Below are 16,515 nucleotides of genomic sequence, written 5' to 3' on the forward strand. Positions count from 1 at the left end.
AGGGGTGTGGGTGACACTGGCGAGGTGAAAGACGCTCGTAGTGAACCAGCGGGCCGTTTATTCCAACGCCAGTTCTTATTTCCAGTTCACTTGGGGAATATCGACAAGATCTTTAGCTTCAAACTGAGACGTTGCTGCAGGGTTCAGCGCCTGGGAGATCTGCGTTCAGGCTCCAAAATGTGGTGAAAGAACCAAAGGGTGAAAGCAAGCTCAATAGTGCAGCACGGTGGTTAGCACCACGGCCTCACAGTGTCAGGGACCCAGGTTCAGATGGATTAGCCGTGGTAAATGCGCAGGGTCACGAGGATAGGGTGGGGGAAGAGGGCTGGGGTAAGATGTTCCTTCAGAGAACCTGTACAGACTCCATGGGCCGAATGGCCTCCTTCTGCACTGCAGGGATTCTATGATTCCAATCTATGAATCAAATTAGCAGCCAGTGGATCTTTAAAAGTGTTTGCACTGTCATTCAGTCAGTGGAAAATCATCTGCTTATTTGTTACGAGTCGGTTTTAGAATCCCCGCAGTGCAGAGAGAGGCCATTTGGCCCATCGACAACAATCCCACCCAGGCCCACCCCCACATATTTACCCTAGCTAGTCCTCCTGACACTAAGGAGCGTTTTGGCATGGCCAATCAACTAACTGACACGTCTGTCGGACTGTGGGAGGAAACCGGAGCACCCGGAGGAAACCCACGCAGACACGGGGAGAACGTGTAGGCTCCGCGTAGTGACCCAAGCCAGGAATCGAACCTGGGACGCTGGCGCTGAGAGGCAGTAGTGCTAACCCTGCTGCTGTGCTGCACTATTGAGCCTTAGTTTCACCGTTTGGCTCTTTCTTTTGGTGGCACAGTGGTTAGCACTGCTGCCTCACAGCGCCAGGCACCTGGGTTCGATTCCCAGCTTGGATCACTGTCTGTGTGGAGTCTGCACGTTCTCCCTGTGTCTGTGTGGGTTTCCTCTGGATGCTCCGGTTTCCTCCCACAATCCAAAGATGTGCAGGTTAGGTCGATTGTCCACGCTAGATTGCCCCTTAGTGTCAGGGGGACTAACTAGGGTAAATGGGGTTACGGGGATAGGATCTGGATGGGATTGTGATCGATGCAGGCTCGATGGGCCTAATGGCTGCCTTCTGCACTGTAGGGATTCTACGGTTCTGTCACTGCATTTTGGAATCTGGATGCGAATCTCCCAGACGCTGAACCCTTGCAGCAGTGTCTCGGTTTGTGTCTGGACCTCAGAGTGATCTTGTGCGGAATGGAACTCCCCGGCCACTGTTTGGAAGCTGCTCACTCTTTGCCCTGTTGGGGCTGCTTCTGATTGGTTGGGTTTGTGCCGCTGGCCTGCGGTGTCTATCGCGATTGGCCAATCCGATGATGATTCCCCGGCCCTGTGCCATACTGCGGGGGGACTCCCTGGCACTGCACCCAGGCATTTTCACCCATGTCGTTCACCGTTTCTGCCCATAACCAATAAGCAGTGAGTAAAAAATGAGTCACACCCAAGAATAAAAATACAACCCACTCCTGGCTTCTTCACGTCAAAGCGGCAGCTCCCCCGGAACGGGTGAAATATCGCTCATTCATTCATCGGCAGTGTGGATCAGTAAGTCAGAATGTTCTTAGCCATATACAGGGCTACCGGAAGAATCAAATATAAATAAGAACATAAGAAATAGGAGCAGGAGTCGGCCATCTAGCCCCTCGAGCCTGCCCCGCCATTCAATAAGATCATGGCTGATCTGAAGTGGATCAGTTCCACTTTCCCGCTTTCTCCCCATAACCCTTAGGTTTTTGGTAGGCAAGGGGACTATCTACCCGCGTCTTAAATATATTTATCGAGGTAGCCTCCACCACTTCAACGGGCAGAGAATTCCAGAGATTCACTACCCTTTGAGTGAAGAAGTTCCTCCTCAATTCTGATCTAAACTGCCGCCCTTTATCTTGAGGCTGTGCCCTCTAGTCCTGCTGTCCTTTCTGAGCGGGAAGAATCTCTCTACCTCTACCCTATCCATCCCCTTCATTATCTTATACGTCTCTATAAGATCCCCCCTCATCCTTCTGAACTCCAATGAGTACAGACCCGGTCTATTTAGTCACTCTTCATAGTCCAACCCCCTCATCTCCAGTATCAGCCTAGTGAACCTCCTCTGTACTCCCTCCAAGGCCAAAATATCCTTCCGCAAGTGCGGCGACCAAAACTGCACACAGTACTCCAGCTGCGGCCTCACCAGTGCCCTGTACAGCTGCAGCAAGACCTCCCTACTTTTATATTCTATCCCCCTCGCTATGAAGGTCCGCATCCCATTCGCCTTCTTGATCACCTGCTGCACCTGCAGACTGGGTTTTTGCGACTCATGAACAAGGACCCCCAGGTCCCTCTGCACCGTAGCATGCTGCAGCTTTTTGCCCTTTAAATAGTAATCCCTTCTACTATTATTTCTGCCAAAGTGGATAGCCTCACACTTGCTAACGTTGTACTCCATCTGCCAGGTCCTCGCCCACTCGCTCAGCCTATCCAGATCCCTCTGCAGACTTCCCACACCCTCCGCACAATTTGCTTTTCCACTCATCTTTGTGTCATCAGCAAATTTTGTTACCCTACACTCAGCCCCCTCCTCCAGATCATCTATATAAATGGTTGAGGCCCCAGCACCGATCCCTGCGGCACTCCACTAGTCACCAACCGCCAACCAGAGTAGCGTCCATTGATACCAACTCTCTGCCTCCTATTAGATGGGTTGTTTTCCAAACTTTTCAAATCCTTGTTTTCTTTCTGAATCATTACAGACAGATCGAGCATTCTCAAGTAGAACATCCTCAAACTCCCTGATTAGAGACATCTACCTACAAAGAAGTGATAGCTATGATAATGTAAGAGCATTTTGGTATCAGTCCTTGGCAGGTGGGTGACATTGATTGGGCTGCATTCGGAATCTAGTTCAGGAGGAGGCCTTCCAGCCCCTCCAGCCTGTTGCTTCAGTCAATTAAACATGGCTAGTCTGTCCCACAACTCCTCATGCCTACATATCTTAACAGAGGGTGACACAGTGGTTAGCACTGCCGCCTCACGGCACCAGGGACCTGGGTTTGATTCCCGGGTTGGGTCACTGTCTGTGTGGAATCTGCACATTCTCCCAGCTTCACTTTCCTGTCTGCCCCACTCACCACCACCGCACCCCCCACCCCCACCCCCCCCCCAATAATCCTTGGATTTCCTTGTCTACCTAACTTACTTTTGAATAAACGCAATGACCCACCCTCCACTGCTTTCAAAGGAAGAGGATTCTACAGACTAGCAACACTTTCTCCTCATTTCCATCTTAAACACTAGACTCCTTTTTCTCAAGATGTGTTACCAAGGGCGGCACAGTGGTTAGCACTGCTGCCTCACAGCGCACACATATACACACTGCACACACAAACATATATACGCACAGTATATTGTGGGGTGGCACGGTAGCACAGCGGTTGGCACTGCTGCTTCACAGCTCCAGGGACCCGAGTTCGATTCCCGGCTCGGGTCACTGTCAGTGTGGAGTTTGCACATTCTCCCCCTGTCTACGTGGGTTTCCTCCGGGTGCTTCAGTTTCCTCCCACACTCCAAAGATGTGCGGGTTAGGTTGATTGGCCATGCTAAAATTGCCCCTTAGTGTCCTGAGATGTGTAGGTTAGAGGGATTAGCGGGTAAATGTGTAGGGATATGGGGATAGGGCCTGGGTGGGATTATGGTCAATGGGCCGAATGGCCTCCTTCTGTAATGTAGGGATTCTATTCTATTCTTATGATTCACACACCTACACACACACACAGTGGGACAGTGGTTAGCACTACAGCCTCACAACACCAGGGACGCGGTTTGATTCCCGGCTTGGGTCACTGTCTGTGTGGAGTTTGCGTGTTCTCCCCGTGTCTGCGTGGGTTTCCTCCGGGTTCTCCAATTTCCTCCCACAGTCTGAAGGACGTGCTGGTTAGGGTGCATTGGCCGTGCTAAATTCTCCCTCAGTGTAACCCGAACAGCTGCCAGAGTGTGGCAACTAGAGGATTTTCACAGTAGCTTCATTGCAGCGTTAATATAAGCCGAGTTGTGACATTAATAAAAAAAGTTTAAACGCACACACATATACATGCATTCACATATCCGCACACACGCACAAAGATAGACACACATATACACATACACACACTCAAACACACGCACACAGATGCATGAACACACACACACAGATGTACGCACATATGTGCACATACAAACACACACACAATGGCTACATTCCCTGTTTTTGCTTTAAGTTTTTAGTAGATTGGTGACAGAATGATTCCATATTGAAGCACCCTCTCACTGACTTCCCCTTTACTGCAGACAGCTGTCTGTCTCAGGCTGTAAGGCCTCTGATTGGCCTTTTCACTTCCAGATGCACGTCCAAGTCAGGATGCGAGGTGACTTGCAGAGTAATTAGAAGGAAGTGCCATCCCCATCATAACATAGAATCCATAAAATCCCTACGGTACAGAAGGAGGCCATTTGGCCCATCATGTCTGCACCATTCACAATCTCACCCAGACCGTATTCCCGGAACTCCACATATTTACCTAGCTTGTCTCCCTGACACTAGGCTCAACTTAGCACGGCCAATCAACCTAACTCGGGACTGTGGGAGGAAACGGGAGCTGCCGGAGGAAACCCACACAGACATGGGGAGAACGTGCAGACTCTGCACAGACAGTGACCCAAGCCGGGATTCTAACCCAGGTCCCTGGTGCTGGGAGGCAGCGGTGCTAACCACTGCGCCATTGTGCTGCCCCATATCAGTGAATGAGCTTGAAGGAATGTGAGGTTCCTTGGGAGTGAGCTTAGTGAGTTACTGTCCCACCTGTGGATAGTGCAGGTGTGGTTACAGCGATACCTTTAGCCACAGCCGCTCATTCTCCTCGAAAGCATTCAGACACAAACCGGGAAAATGGACCTCCCATCCATATCATCCATAAACAGCTTCTGCTGTTGCTCGGTGTGACATGTTTAAGCTTTGAGCTGCTAATGTTTGTGTCCAGGTTTTATTAGGATGATTGCTGAGAATGTTTTCACACGCACAGTGAGATTTTCCGGGTTCATAGCACCGTAGAACCCCTACAGTGCAGAAGGAGGCCACTCAGCCCTTCGAACCTGCACCAACAGCAATTCCATCCCGACTGGGGCAGCACAGTGGTTAACACTGCTGCCTCACAGCGCCAGGGACGCAGGTTTGATTCCTGGCTTGCATTACAGTCTGTGTGGAGTTTGCGTGTTCTCCCTGTCTCTGCGTGGGTTTCCTCTGGGTGCTCCGGTATCCCCCCATAGTCCAAAGATGTGCGGTTTGGGTGGATTGGCCAAGCTAAATTGCTCCTTAGTGTCAGGAGTACTTGCTAGGGTAGATGCATGGGGGTTGTGGGGATAGGGCCTGGGTGGGATTGTGGTCGGTACAGACTCAAAGGGCCGAATGGCCTCCTTCTGCACTGTAGGGTTCTATGATTCTATGACCCTTTACCCATAGCCCCCCATGTCACCCTGCTAGTCCCCCTGACGCTAAGCCCAATACATCTAACCCACATGTCTTTGAACTGTGGGAGGAAGCCCGAGCACCTGGAGGAAACCCACACAGACACAGGGAAAATGTGCAGACTCCACAAAGACCGTGACCCGAGGCCGGAATTGAACCTGGATCCCTGGCGCTGTGAGGCAGTGCTGACCACTGTTTCTGGGGCCCATTCTCCATCCTTGCCTTTTGCCCTGTTGGATCGACCTGTAAATGGCCACTGGAAGCTACGAAGTGCAAACGTAAGCAATTTGATTTGATTTATTATTGTCACATGTATTAGCATACAGTGAAAAGTATAGTTTCTTGTGCGCTGTCGAGACAAAGCATACTGTTCATAGAGAAGGAAAGGAGAGGGTGCAGAATGTAGTGTAACAGTCATAGCCAGGGTGTAGATAAAGATCAACTTAATGCAAGGTAGGTCCATTCAAAAGTCTGATGGCAGCAGGGAAGAAGCTGTTCTTGAGCTGATTGGTACGTGACCTCAGACTTTTGTATCATTTTCCCGATGGAAGAAGGTGGAAGAGAGAATTTCCGGGGTGCGAGCGGTCCTTGATTATGCTGGCTGCTTTTTGGGAAAATAATTGGGCTGCTCTCCAAACCCAAACCTTTAAGTTACTCATTTGCTTCCTGTCCCCATACAGATAGATCGAGGACTCTCAAGTCGAACCTCCTCCACCTCACTGAACAGAGATGCCTATGTGCCTCCAAGTGAGAAGCCCATTAAGGTAAGATGGTTATGTGCGTGGTGCCTGGGATCTGGGTGAAACTGGCAAGTTCACATTAGGTGCAGACTCAAAGGGCTGAATGGCCTCCTTCTGCACTGTAGGATTCTATGACCCTTTACCGATAGCCCTGCGTATGAGAAGGTGACACTTCTTGATTCTTCTTGGATCATTGTAATCTGTGTGTTGGAGCACCCACAGTGGTGCTTGGTGTGATATTCCAGGTTTCTGATCCAGTGGCGATAGAGGAATGGGATGACGTATCCTGGAAAGGGAATTTTCTCGGGGTGTCCGCTGGGGAGCCTTGTATTTAACCAAACCCAGTTAACACAAAGGGCCGAATTCTCCCGCCGCACTCGTCTAAAAGCCGGAAATTCCTGCCCCACTGTCAACGGGGTTTCACATTCTCCACTACCCCCCCACTAAAATTCCAGTGGTGGGCGGGATGGGGGAACTCCAGTCAAAGACTTTGTGAAAGCCAGTATGCAATTAAAGACCATCATGTACTTGGAGAGAGATGGTCAGAGGATACTAACTTCTCTTTGATGTTACATCACATGAGCACCACAGAAATATACATTTCTGAAGGTTTGATCTTCCTACTCCACTTGTCCATCCAAACTGGATGGTCCAATTACAATAATACACTCCGGCCAATTGCATTCTACATTCCAGCAGAATTAGGAATTTGTTGGTCAACCACCACCCCCCCCAACTCCATTGCCAAACTTCACTTTGCAAATCCAGTAGGTTCCAGGGTCACTGCTAACACCTATAGTCTGGAGAACAGTATGGAAATCATCTTCTCTGCTCTGTTATCAGTAGAGGCTGCATTGCAGCTATTCGCTACAGCTAGAAGCTGAATCCTTCTACTAATTTCAAAAACCTTGGTAATGTAGCAGCTTTTTTCCTGCCCCTGATAATAGGGTACCTGATCTATGCTTCATTGTTGCAAAAGAATGCGGTCTGTCTAATTAAACCTGTTGCCCCTAATGCCAAGGGGTAAAGTGTTTGTTGGGTAAAGCTCACAGGAAAAGTACAAAAACACAGTTTAAATCTATAACACTTGTTCAAAAATGATTATATATGTGCTTATATAGACAATACCGTCCTATAGCATTTCAGTGAGGATGTGGAGATGCCGGCGTTGGACTGGGGTGGGCATAATAAGAAATCTCTCAACACCAGGTTAAAGTCCAACAGGTTTATTTGGAATCACGAGCTTTCGGAGCACCGTTCCTTCATCAGGTCTCACTGGAATCACTGAAAACTCATGGTTCCAAATAAACCTGTTGGAATTTAAGTGAGACACACTTTGATACTTCTTGAACAGTCTTGCCTGTTCCCTCCCTGTGGGCCAACACTTCAGCGGTTACGGGCATTCGGCCTCTGATCTTCGGGTAAGCATTCTCCAAGGCAGTCTTCACAACACGCGACAGCGCAGAGTCGCTGAGCAGAGACTGATAGCCAAGTTCCGCACACATGAGGACGGCCTCAAACCAGGATCTTGGGTTCATGTCACACTATCTGTTACCCCCACGACTTGACTGGGTTTGTAAAATCTCACTAACTGTCCTGTCTGGAGCCAATACACATCTCTTTAACCTAATGCTCTCTCCACTCACATTGTCTGCTTCTTTAAGACTTGAATAGCAGGTTAGCTGTAAAGACTCACATTCTAATCGGTATTCTGTAAACTGTGTGTGCTGTTATATGCTCTGTCAGAGACCAGAACTCTCCAATCACCTGATGAAGGGGCAAACCCCGAAAGCTTTGGGTTTACTATCAAATAAACCTGTTGGACTTTAACCTGGTGTTGTGAGATTTCTTACTGTGTTTACCCCAGTCCAACACCGGCATCTCCACATCATTACTGGGTGGCTCAGACATAGCACACTTCTTGGGCTTATTGTGTAATTACATTCACTTATGCCTGAGCATTTTCCAGAATCTTCCCCATTCTCTATACAAATAAATTCCTTTTGGTTTTGGTGTTTTAATGCTAAACTTGGGGCCGATCTTCTTAGGTTATAGACAGATGATGGGGATGAGTGAACGTTGGACATTTGGGGTGGCACAGTGGTTAGCACTGCTGCCTCACAGCATCTGGGATCCAGGTTCGATTCCCAGCTTGGGTCACTGTCTGTGTGGAGTTTGCATGTTCTCCCTGTGTCTGTGTGGGTTTCCTTCGGGTGCTCCAGTTTCCTCCCACAGTCCAAAGATGTGCGGATTAAGTTGATTGGCCATGATAAATTGATCCTAGTGTTAGGTAAATATGTGGAGTTACATGAATAGGGCCTAGGTGGGATTGTGGTTGATGCAGACTCGATGGACCGAATGGCGTCCTGCATGGTAGGGATTCTATGATTCTAGCATATGTGTGTGCCATATGTAAGGAAGTATTCACACATACCTCCCGAGGGGAATGCTGAGTGCTGAAGAATTAGGATTCCAGCCTAATTCAGCTGGAAGGTAGAATGCAATTGGCCGAAGTAAATAAAGTGTATTATTGTAATTGGACCATCCAGTTTGGATGGACAAGTGGAGTAGGAAGATCAAACCTTCAGAAATGTATATTTCTGTGGTGCTCATGTGATGTAACGTCAAAGAGACGTTAGTATCATCTGACCATCTCTCTCCAAGTACATCATAGATTAAGTCCTACCTGAGTCAAAGTTTGTACATTCAACACTAAAAAGATATATACGCATGTATTCATGACAGTGTTTGCAGCTTTCACCAAAAGAAACAAATCCCAATCATTAGCCAATGTCAAATAAACAAAACCCATTTACAGCAATCACGTTGCTAATCAAACTAACCACATCTCTCTGTTCCACGCTCTTGATCTTTGTGTTGGGTGAAGTTTGATCAATCTTGATTGTGGCTGTAGAGGTTCAAAAACCTTCATTATCATAAAATTCTACAGTGCAGAAAGAGGCCACTCAGCCCATTGAGCCTGCACCGGCCACAATCCCACCCAGATCCTATCCCCATTACTCCTTGCATTTACCCTAGCTAGCCCCCCTGACACGAAGGGACAATTTAGCATGGCCAATCCACTTAACCTGCACATCTTTGGACTGTGGGAGGAAACCAGAGCACCCGAACGAAACCCACGCAGACCCGTGAAGAACGTACAGACTCCATAAAGACAGTGACTCAAACCGGGAATCGAACCCAGGTCTCTGGCGCTGTGAGGCAGCGGTGCTAACCACTGTGCCACCGTGCCACCCTGAATGCTGAAGGAGACAACATTCTGTAAATTAGTAAGAAGTCTCACAACACCAGATCAAAATCCAACATGTTTGTTTGGTAGCACGAGCTTTTGGAGCGCTGCTCCTTCATCAGGTGATGAATGAAAACAAAGTGACAGATGCTTGGGTATTAGTGAAATGATGGGAAGGGTTGAACCATGGTTTTGTTAAATGGAAACTCGACTGGCTGAATGTCCATAGTGGCTCCTATTCTAATGTTCCTCATGTGTACAATGACCCGCAAGTGCATTGGATAATTTCCTGTAGGGGAGCAATCCTCAGGGCCATGAGGATAGGGGAAGGTGAGTAGAACTACATTGGCTTCAAGGAGGCAGCACCAAAATGATGGGCTGAATGGCCTCCCGTGGCTTCACCACACTGAAGATTTTCCAGCGTTTCTCGCCAGTGGGATCTTCCGGTCCACTGCAAGGCAATCCCACTGGGTGGGTTCACTGGCGGGCCAGCTGGCGAGCAATGTAAATGGCCGTTGACTTTGGCAGGACTGGAAAAATCCCACTGGCAGCCAATGGCAAGCTGTTTCCGCTGCTGGAAAATCTGCAATGGGGGTGGGGATGGGGGCAGAAAGTCCCGGATGAGGTGTCGACAATGTTGTGTACTGTCCCTAAACCCTGTTACTTGTCTCTGATGTATTGCCCAAGACTGTGAGTATATCTACTCAGATTTTGTAGTTTATTACTTTGACTTGCTGATCCCTGATGATGTGAAAGGACTAGGCAGTACCCCATGTCCTCCTCATCTGTATCAAATAACTGGTGGGGGGGTGGATGGTGGTGGGAGGGTATTGTCCCCAAGCACTGGATAGCATCATCCCCGATTTGTTGACTTGGACCTGACTGTCCCAGCGAAATAACTCAACCTTCTCACCCCTGACGTTACTGCTTTTAGGTTTGGAATCATGGAATGCCTACAGTACAGCAAGAGGTTACTCGGCCCATCGATCCTGTACTGACAACAATCCCAGCCAGGCCCTACCCCCATAACCCCATGTATTTACCCTGACTAATCCCCCTGCCACTAGTTTAGCAAATATGGTTAATCCTTGTGAAAAGCTGAGGGAGCTGTCGAGAGATGTTGATCAGGTGATTGCTGCAAATGTAGCAGCTGGAATTCAGCGTCAATAATGCAAGGTGAAAATCACAGAATCCCCACAGTACGGGACGAGGCCATTTGGCCCATCGAGCCTGCACTGTCAATAATCCCACCCTATCCCCATTACCCCACACGTTTACCCTGCAAATCCCCCCCCCCCAAAACCATTGTCAATTTATCACGGCCAATCAAACTAACCCACATATCTTCCACACTGCGGGAGGAAACCGGAGCACCCGGAGGAAACCCACGTAGACACGGGGAGAATGTGCAGTCTCTGCACAGACAGTGACCCAAGCCGGGAATCGAACCCTGGACCCTAGCGCTGTGAGGCAGCGGTGCTAACCATTGTGCCGCCGGGTGTTCAACGATGAGAGCTCAGTTCGCAGCAGCACCCCCCCCTCCCCCCCTCACTCCCCCCGTTCGCTGTCGAGTTGTGACAGTTGAGGTTGTTGTTGTAAGAGGTTTTATTGTGTAATAATGTTACTGCTCTCAGCCAATAGGATGTCAGAGCTGTAGCCCGGTTTGTGGTGGGGGGGTGGGGGGTGGGGGGTACAAATGTGATGAAGCCAAGCGTGACTGCTGGGGTCACCACCTTCCTTAACTGTGGCATCTTCCTCTGCCACTTTGTTTCTTCCTGTGATGGGAGTCTGTGCACGGTGCACCCTCCTCCTCTGTTAACAAAAGTACAAATCTACAAGAGTCAGCTGGCAATATCTAACAACTTATTTTAATCCCAATTTGTAAACTCTCCCAAAAGACCATCCCTCCCTTTAGATGCCCCTCTGTTTCAGGTAGTTGGCCACTTCATGGACCTTCTTGTTGAGCGCTCCGCCGTGAACCCCCTTTTTGCCCATCACGAACACCATGGTCTTGATGGTTTTGCCGATGCAGATGCTCTTGCCTTGACCGCCCTTCATCCTCACGTCCATCACTCCGTCATTGTTCACCATGAGGTTGTCCCGGATGACGGAACATTTCTTCCCCCCGATGGTGATGCCAGTTTGTAAGAAAGCCTTGCGGTCCTGTCCGATCAACAGGCTGACCTCCTGCGGGGAGATGGCGGCCAGTATACCGCCCGGCTTGGAAGCCCAGACGGACTTGTTGTCAGCGTGGCCCACAACGGCAGCATCTTCCACATTCTTATCCTTCAGGATAGTGTTGATGTAGTTCTTCCAGTCTGACATCTTCCCTTTGGATCTAAGGTTGGTTTCAAACACAAACTCGCGGCAAGTCCTGTCTCACCAACAGCAGCTCCTTAATGTGAGGGCAGCTCACAGCCCTGGAGCTTTGTGAGGTCGGTGAGTGACATTACCTCACACATGACATGCCCCATGCCATCACTTCACAGTGACATTGCTCTTTATGAGTTCACCTCCTGTGTTCTCCTGATGAGTTGCTTGTCTTTCTAAAGCAGCAATGTTTCAATCGTTCGAAGATTTATTGTGTTTGTTGAGGAGCTTGTTTAATTCCTCCCTCCGTCACTCCCTCCTTCCCTCTCTCCGTCACTCCCTCCCTCCCTCCGTCACTCCCTCCCTCCCTCCGTCACTCCCTCCCTCCCTCCGTCACTCCCTCCCTCCCTCCGTCATTCCCTCCCTCCCTCTCCTGAAGACCCTGACTTACACTTGGATATACTGCCTTTTTTAGAATTTCATTTATTATTGTCACATCCATACAAACCTAAAGTACAGAAGGAGGCCATTTGGCCCATCGAGTCTGCACCGACCACAATGCCATCCAGGCCCTATCCCCATATCCCCATGCATTTACCCATAGCTAGTCCCTTTGATACTAAGGGGACAATTTAGCATGGCCAATCCACCTCACCCGCACATCTTTCAGACATGTATTAGTGTACAGTTAAAGGTATTGTTTGTTGAAGTTTTATTTATTAATGTCAGAATACACTGCAATGAAGTCACTGTGAAAATCCCCTACTCGCCATACTCCGGTGCCTGTTTGGCACACCGAGGGAAAACTTAGCATGGCCCAATTCACCTAACCAGCATGTTTTTCGGACTGTGGGAGGAAACTGGAGCACCCAGACGAAACCCATGCAGACATGGGGAGAACGTGCAAACTTCACACAGACAGTGATCCGAGATTGGAATTGAACCCAGGTCCCTGGCGCTGTGAGGCAGCAGTGCTAACCCACTGTGCTACCGTGCCGCTCACTGTGTGCTGCAGACATAGAGCATACTGTTCGTAGAATACTGGAGGATTTTCACAGTAACTTAATTGCAGTGTCAATGTAAACCTACCTGTGACACTAATAAATTAACTAAAAACATAGGTGAGAACGAAAGGAGAGGGTGCAGAATATAGTGCTGCAGTTACACCTAGAGACAGATCAGCTCAATATAAAAGTCTGTCGGCAGCAGGGAAGAAGCTGTTCTTGAGTCGGTTGGTGCGTGACCTCAGGCTTTTGTATCTTCTTTCCAACGGAAGAAGGTGGAAGAGAGAATGTCCGGGGTGAGTGGGGTCCTTGATTATGCTGGCTGCTTTGCCAAGGCAGCGGGAAGTGTAGACAGGGTCAGTGGATGGGAGCTGGTTTGCAGTCATAGCTAGAATGTACAGAAAGACCAACTTAAGTGAAAAGAGTGCAGTTTTAAAAACATAGAATGAGTAAAAAATTGAATTTGAGGGTAAGCTGAGGACAGCTCGCAAGAAGTCGCCTCGCTCCGATGCTGTCTGTTTTTTTAATAAATAGACAGCCCCCTCTGCCAAACACTCAATATTCCGGCCGTAAGTTCTCCTCTTGTGGGGCAGCACGGTGACACGGTGGTTAGCATCGGTGTCTCACAGCGCCAGGGACCCGGGTTCAATTCCCAGCTTGAGTCACTGTCTGTGTGGAGTTTGCATGTTCTCCCCGTGTCTGTGTGGGTTTTCTCTGGGTGCTCTGGTTTCCTCTCACAGCCTGAGAGACATGCTGGTTAGGTGGATTGGCCGTGCTAAATTCTTCTTCAGTGTACCCGAACAGGCGCCAGAACGTGGCGACAAGGGGGATTTCACAGTCACTTCATTGCAGCGTTAATGTAAGACGACTTGTGACACAAATAAAACTTTTTGAGAGGTTTTGTTCGCCCTTTACCACCAAGTCGGTTGTGAACCTGCCAATGTTATCCCTGATGATTAAGCAGCTCTTTCTGTTAGTGGCAATGCCAAATGGCAGGCTGTCTGTATCAGAAAGAGGTGGAGCCCGTGCGAAATCAGTGCCAAAGCCTCACTCAGAGGACTCTGTCTATATGTTAAAAAAACACAGATAACATCGGAGCGAGGCGACTTCTTGCAAGCTGTCCCCGGCTCAGATACCCTCAAATTCAATCTTTTGCCCTCACCCTGCGCTTTTTTCACTTAAGTTGGCCGTTCCCTACATCCTTACACCCAAAACCAGTTGTATTGCAGTACTGTGATCCAGCACAGAGCAGGGTTCGGAGCAGCAGCCAGCTGAATTGCTCTGGACTCAGTATCACATTCCTACACGCCAGCTTACACAATTTAGAAATCTCTGAAGCAATCCAGAACCAAACATGCAATGAAGGCTTGTGAAGAAGGCCGCTGTTTCATGGCAACTGGATTTCAGAAATAAAAATGCTGGGTAAACACAGCAGGTCTGGCAGCATCTGTGGAGAGAGAAACACAGTTAATATTTTGTTTCCATTTGACCCTTCTACAGAACAGAAAAGGGATAGGAATGTGATGTGAACAACCACAATAATGTGTAACCCATAATGAATATATATAAGGTGTCCCAGTCAAACCAACCTCCACAAACAGCCCTTTAAACAGGTTCAGCACAGCATAGACTATGGGCAGCATGTTGGCACAGTGGTTAGCGCTGCTGCCTCACAGCGCCAGGGACCTGGGTTCGATTCCCGGTCTTGGGTCACTGCCTGTGTGGAATCTGCACGTTCTCCCCATGTCTGCGTGGGTTTCCTCCGGCTGCTCCAGTTTCCTCCCACATTCTGAAAGACGTGCTGGTTAGGTACATTGACCCGAACAGGTACCGGAGTGTGGTGACGAGGGGAATTTTACAGTTTGTGTTGTTACTTGTGACTAATAAAAATTAACTTCACTGCTCGTGTGATACTGGGATCAAGGCCAATAGTTGAACCCTGCAATCTTGCTCTTGAAACTCAGAACTGTCTGAAAGGTGTGCTGGTTCGGGTGCATTGGCCATGCTAAATTCTCCCTCAGTGTACCTGAACAGGCGCCAGAGTGTGGCAACTAGAGGATTTTCACTGTAACTTCATTGTAATGTTAAGGTAAGCCTACTTGTGACTAATAAATAAACTTTACTTTGAATTATATACATGGAAGGGGGGTGGTGGATGCGGCAGTGATCGGGTGGAGTTAAGGAGAGTCTAAAATGTCATGGACTTGAGACAAAGGGACTGTTAATGGTTAGGGATTAAAGAGTGAGTTAATAGTGACAAAGGTAGGATAGCAGAATATATTGATATGGTTCAGGTCGGAAACTCCAAAGTGTTCTATGGCGCCCGCTTGGATCGTAAGTTTTGCAATTTGGACTTGGCAAGGATAAGCATGACAGGTTTCACTTCAGGTGTGATTTAAATGACCCACTAGGAAGCTTTTACCAAACAAAGAATGTAGTTAACATGTATAGTAAGAAAATTAGCAATAACTTCTAATAATTACAAACAAAAACAAAATAACCCAATAATGTATAACCCTTAATAAGCTGTCCCAATCAAACCAGCTACATAAACAACCCTGTAATCAGGTTCAGCACAGCTTAGACTACTGCTCACGTGATACTGGGATCGAGGCCATTAGTTGAATTCTGCAGTCAAGTGCTCTTGCGGCTCAGAACAATTTTAAGACAAGACAGCTTCCCAAAACACCAGAGAGACTCTGATCCAGCCCCCAACAAAAGCAGATGTTCACCCCTCAGGAAAACAAGATCATTTTCTCAGCTAACCAACAGAATTTTCAAAACAACAGGGAGAGAGGGAAAGTTTTTAGCTTGCTGTCCCCGTCTAAAACTAAAAACTCCAACCTGCAGCTCCAAATTGAAACTGAAACTGAGATCCCTGTCACCTGAGCTGCCCAGATGTTTTTCCTCCTCCCACCATCACATAACGCTGTGAGCATGGATTAAAACCAAATGCTTCAAAGTACACTCACATCACAGTGCTAATAGTGGAAGAGAGATCGGCACTCAGTGAGAGCAACACTGAACAACAGGGGATAATGACCATGTGGGGTAGGGGTGGGGTTCTGTTGGGACGAGTCGAGGAATCCGAATAACAGAAAACAAAAGTGGGGAGGGAGTCACGATGGAGGGGAAACGTCACAGTCGAAAGTTGTTGACTTCAGTGTTGAGTCCTGAGGGCTGTGGTGTGACTTATCAGATGATGAGATGTTGCACCCCCAGTTTGCATTGAGCTTCACTGGCGCATTGCAGCAGGACAAGGACGGACATGTGGGCATGAGAATTTCAGTATAGATAAGCGTGAGATAGTATAATTTGATGGGAAGAATAAGAAGGCCAGATAATCCTGGGAGAAGAAGGGTCCAGATGAGAGAGCAGGTCAGGGAGGGGCTGGGTGGGGTACAGATAACCAAATCTCTGTGAGTAGCAATTCAGGGAGCAGGCAAGTTCATTTTTAAAGAATTGGAAAGCAGAGATGTGAGGGATGGCACGGTGGCAGAGTGGTTAGCACTGCTGCTTCACAGCATCAGTGACCTGGGTTCAATTCCTGGCTTGGGGTCAGTGTTTGTGCGGAGTCTGCATGTTCTCCCCGTGTCTGGGTGGGTTTCCTCCGGGTGCTCTGGTTTCCTCCCACAGTCCAAAGATGTGCGGGTTAGGTGGATTGGCCGTGCTAAATT

At 48.5% G+C, this 16,515-nt stretch overlaps 2 protein-coding genes across 2 annotated transcripts in view; one reads left to right on the top strand and one right to left on the bottom strand.

Moving 5' to 3' along the window:
• LOC145361538 (uncharacterized) overlaps positions 1–6,609 on the top strand; it is a 99,240-nt gene extending 92,631 nt beyond the window's left edge. The window contains exons 18-20 of the mRNA XM_080217360.1: positions 2,788–2,871; positions 6,215–6,298; positions 6,520–6,609. Coding sequence (XP_080073486.1) covers positions 2,788–2,871; positions 6,215–6,298; positions 6,520–6,609 — 258 coding nt within the window. The remainder of the gene's footprint in view (positions 1–2,787; positions 2,872–6,214; positions 6,299–6,519) is intronic.
• Positions 6,610–11,435: 4,826 nt separating this feature from the next.
• Positions 11,436–11,867, bottom strand: LOC145361712 (profilin-3-like). Its single transcript, XM_080217629.1, has one exon. It carries the CDS (start codon positions 11,847–11,849, stop codon positions 11,436–11,438), a length of 414 nt encoding a protein of 137 aa, XP_080073755.1. The 5' UTR covers positions 11,850–11,867.
• Between the last annotated feature and the right edge of the window lie 4,648 nt (positions 11,868–16,515).

The sequence above is a fragment of the Carcharhinus amblyrhynchos genome, chromosome 35 (genome assembly GCF_965287045.1).
Source record: "Carcharhinus amblyrhynchos chromosome 35, sCarAmb.v2.hapA, whole genome shotgun sequence".
Taxonomy (NCBI): Eukaryota; Metazoa; Chordata; class Chondrichthyes; order Carcharhiniformes; family Carcharhinidae; genus Carcharhinus; species Carcharhinus amblyrhynchos.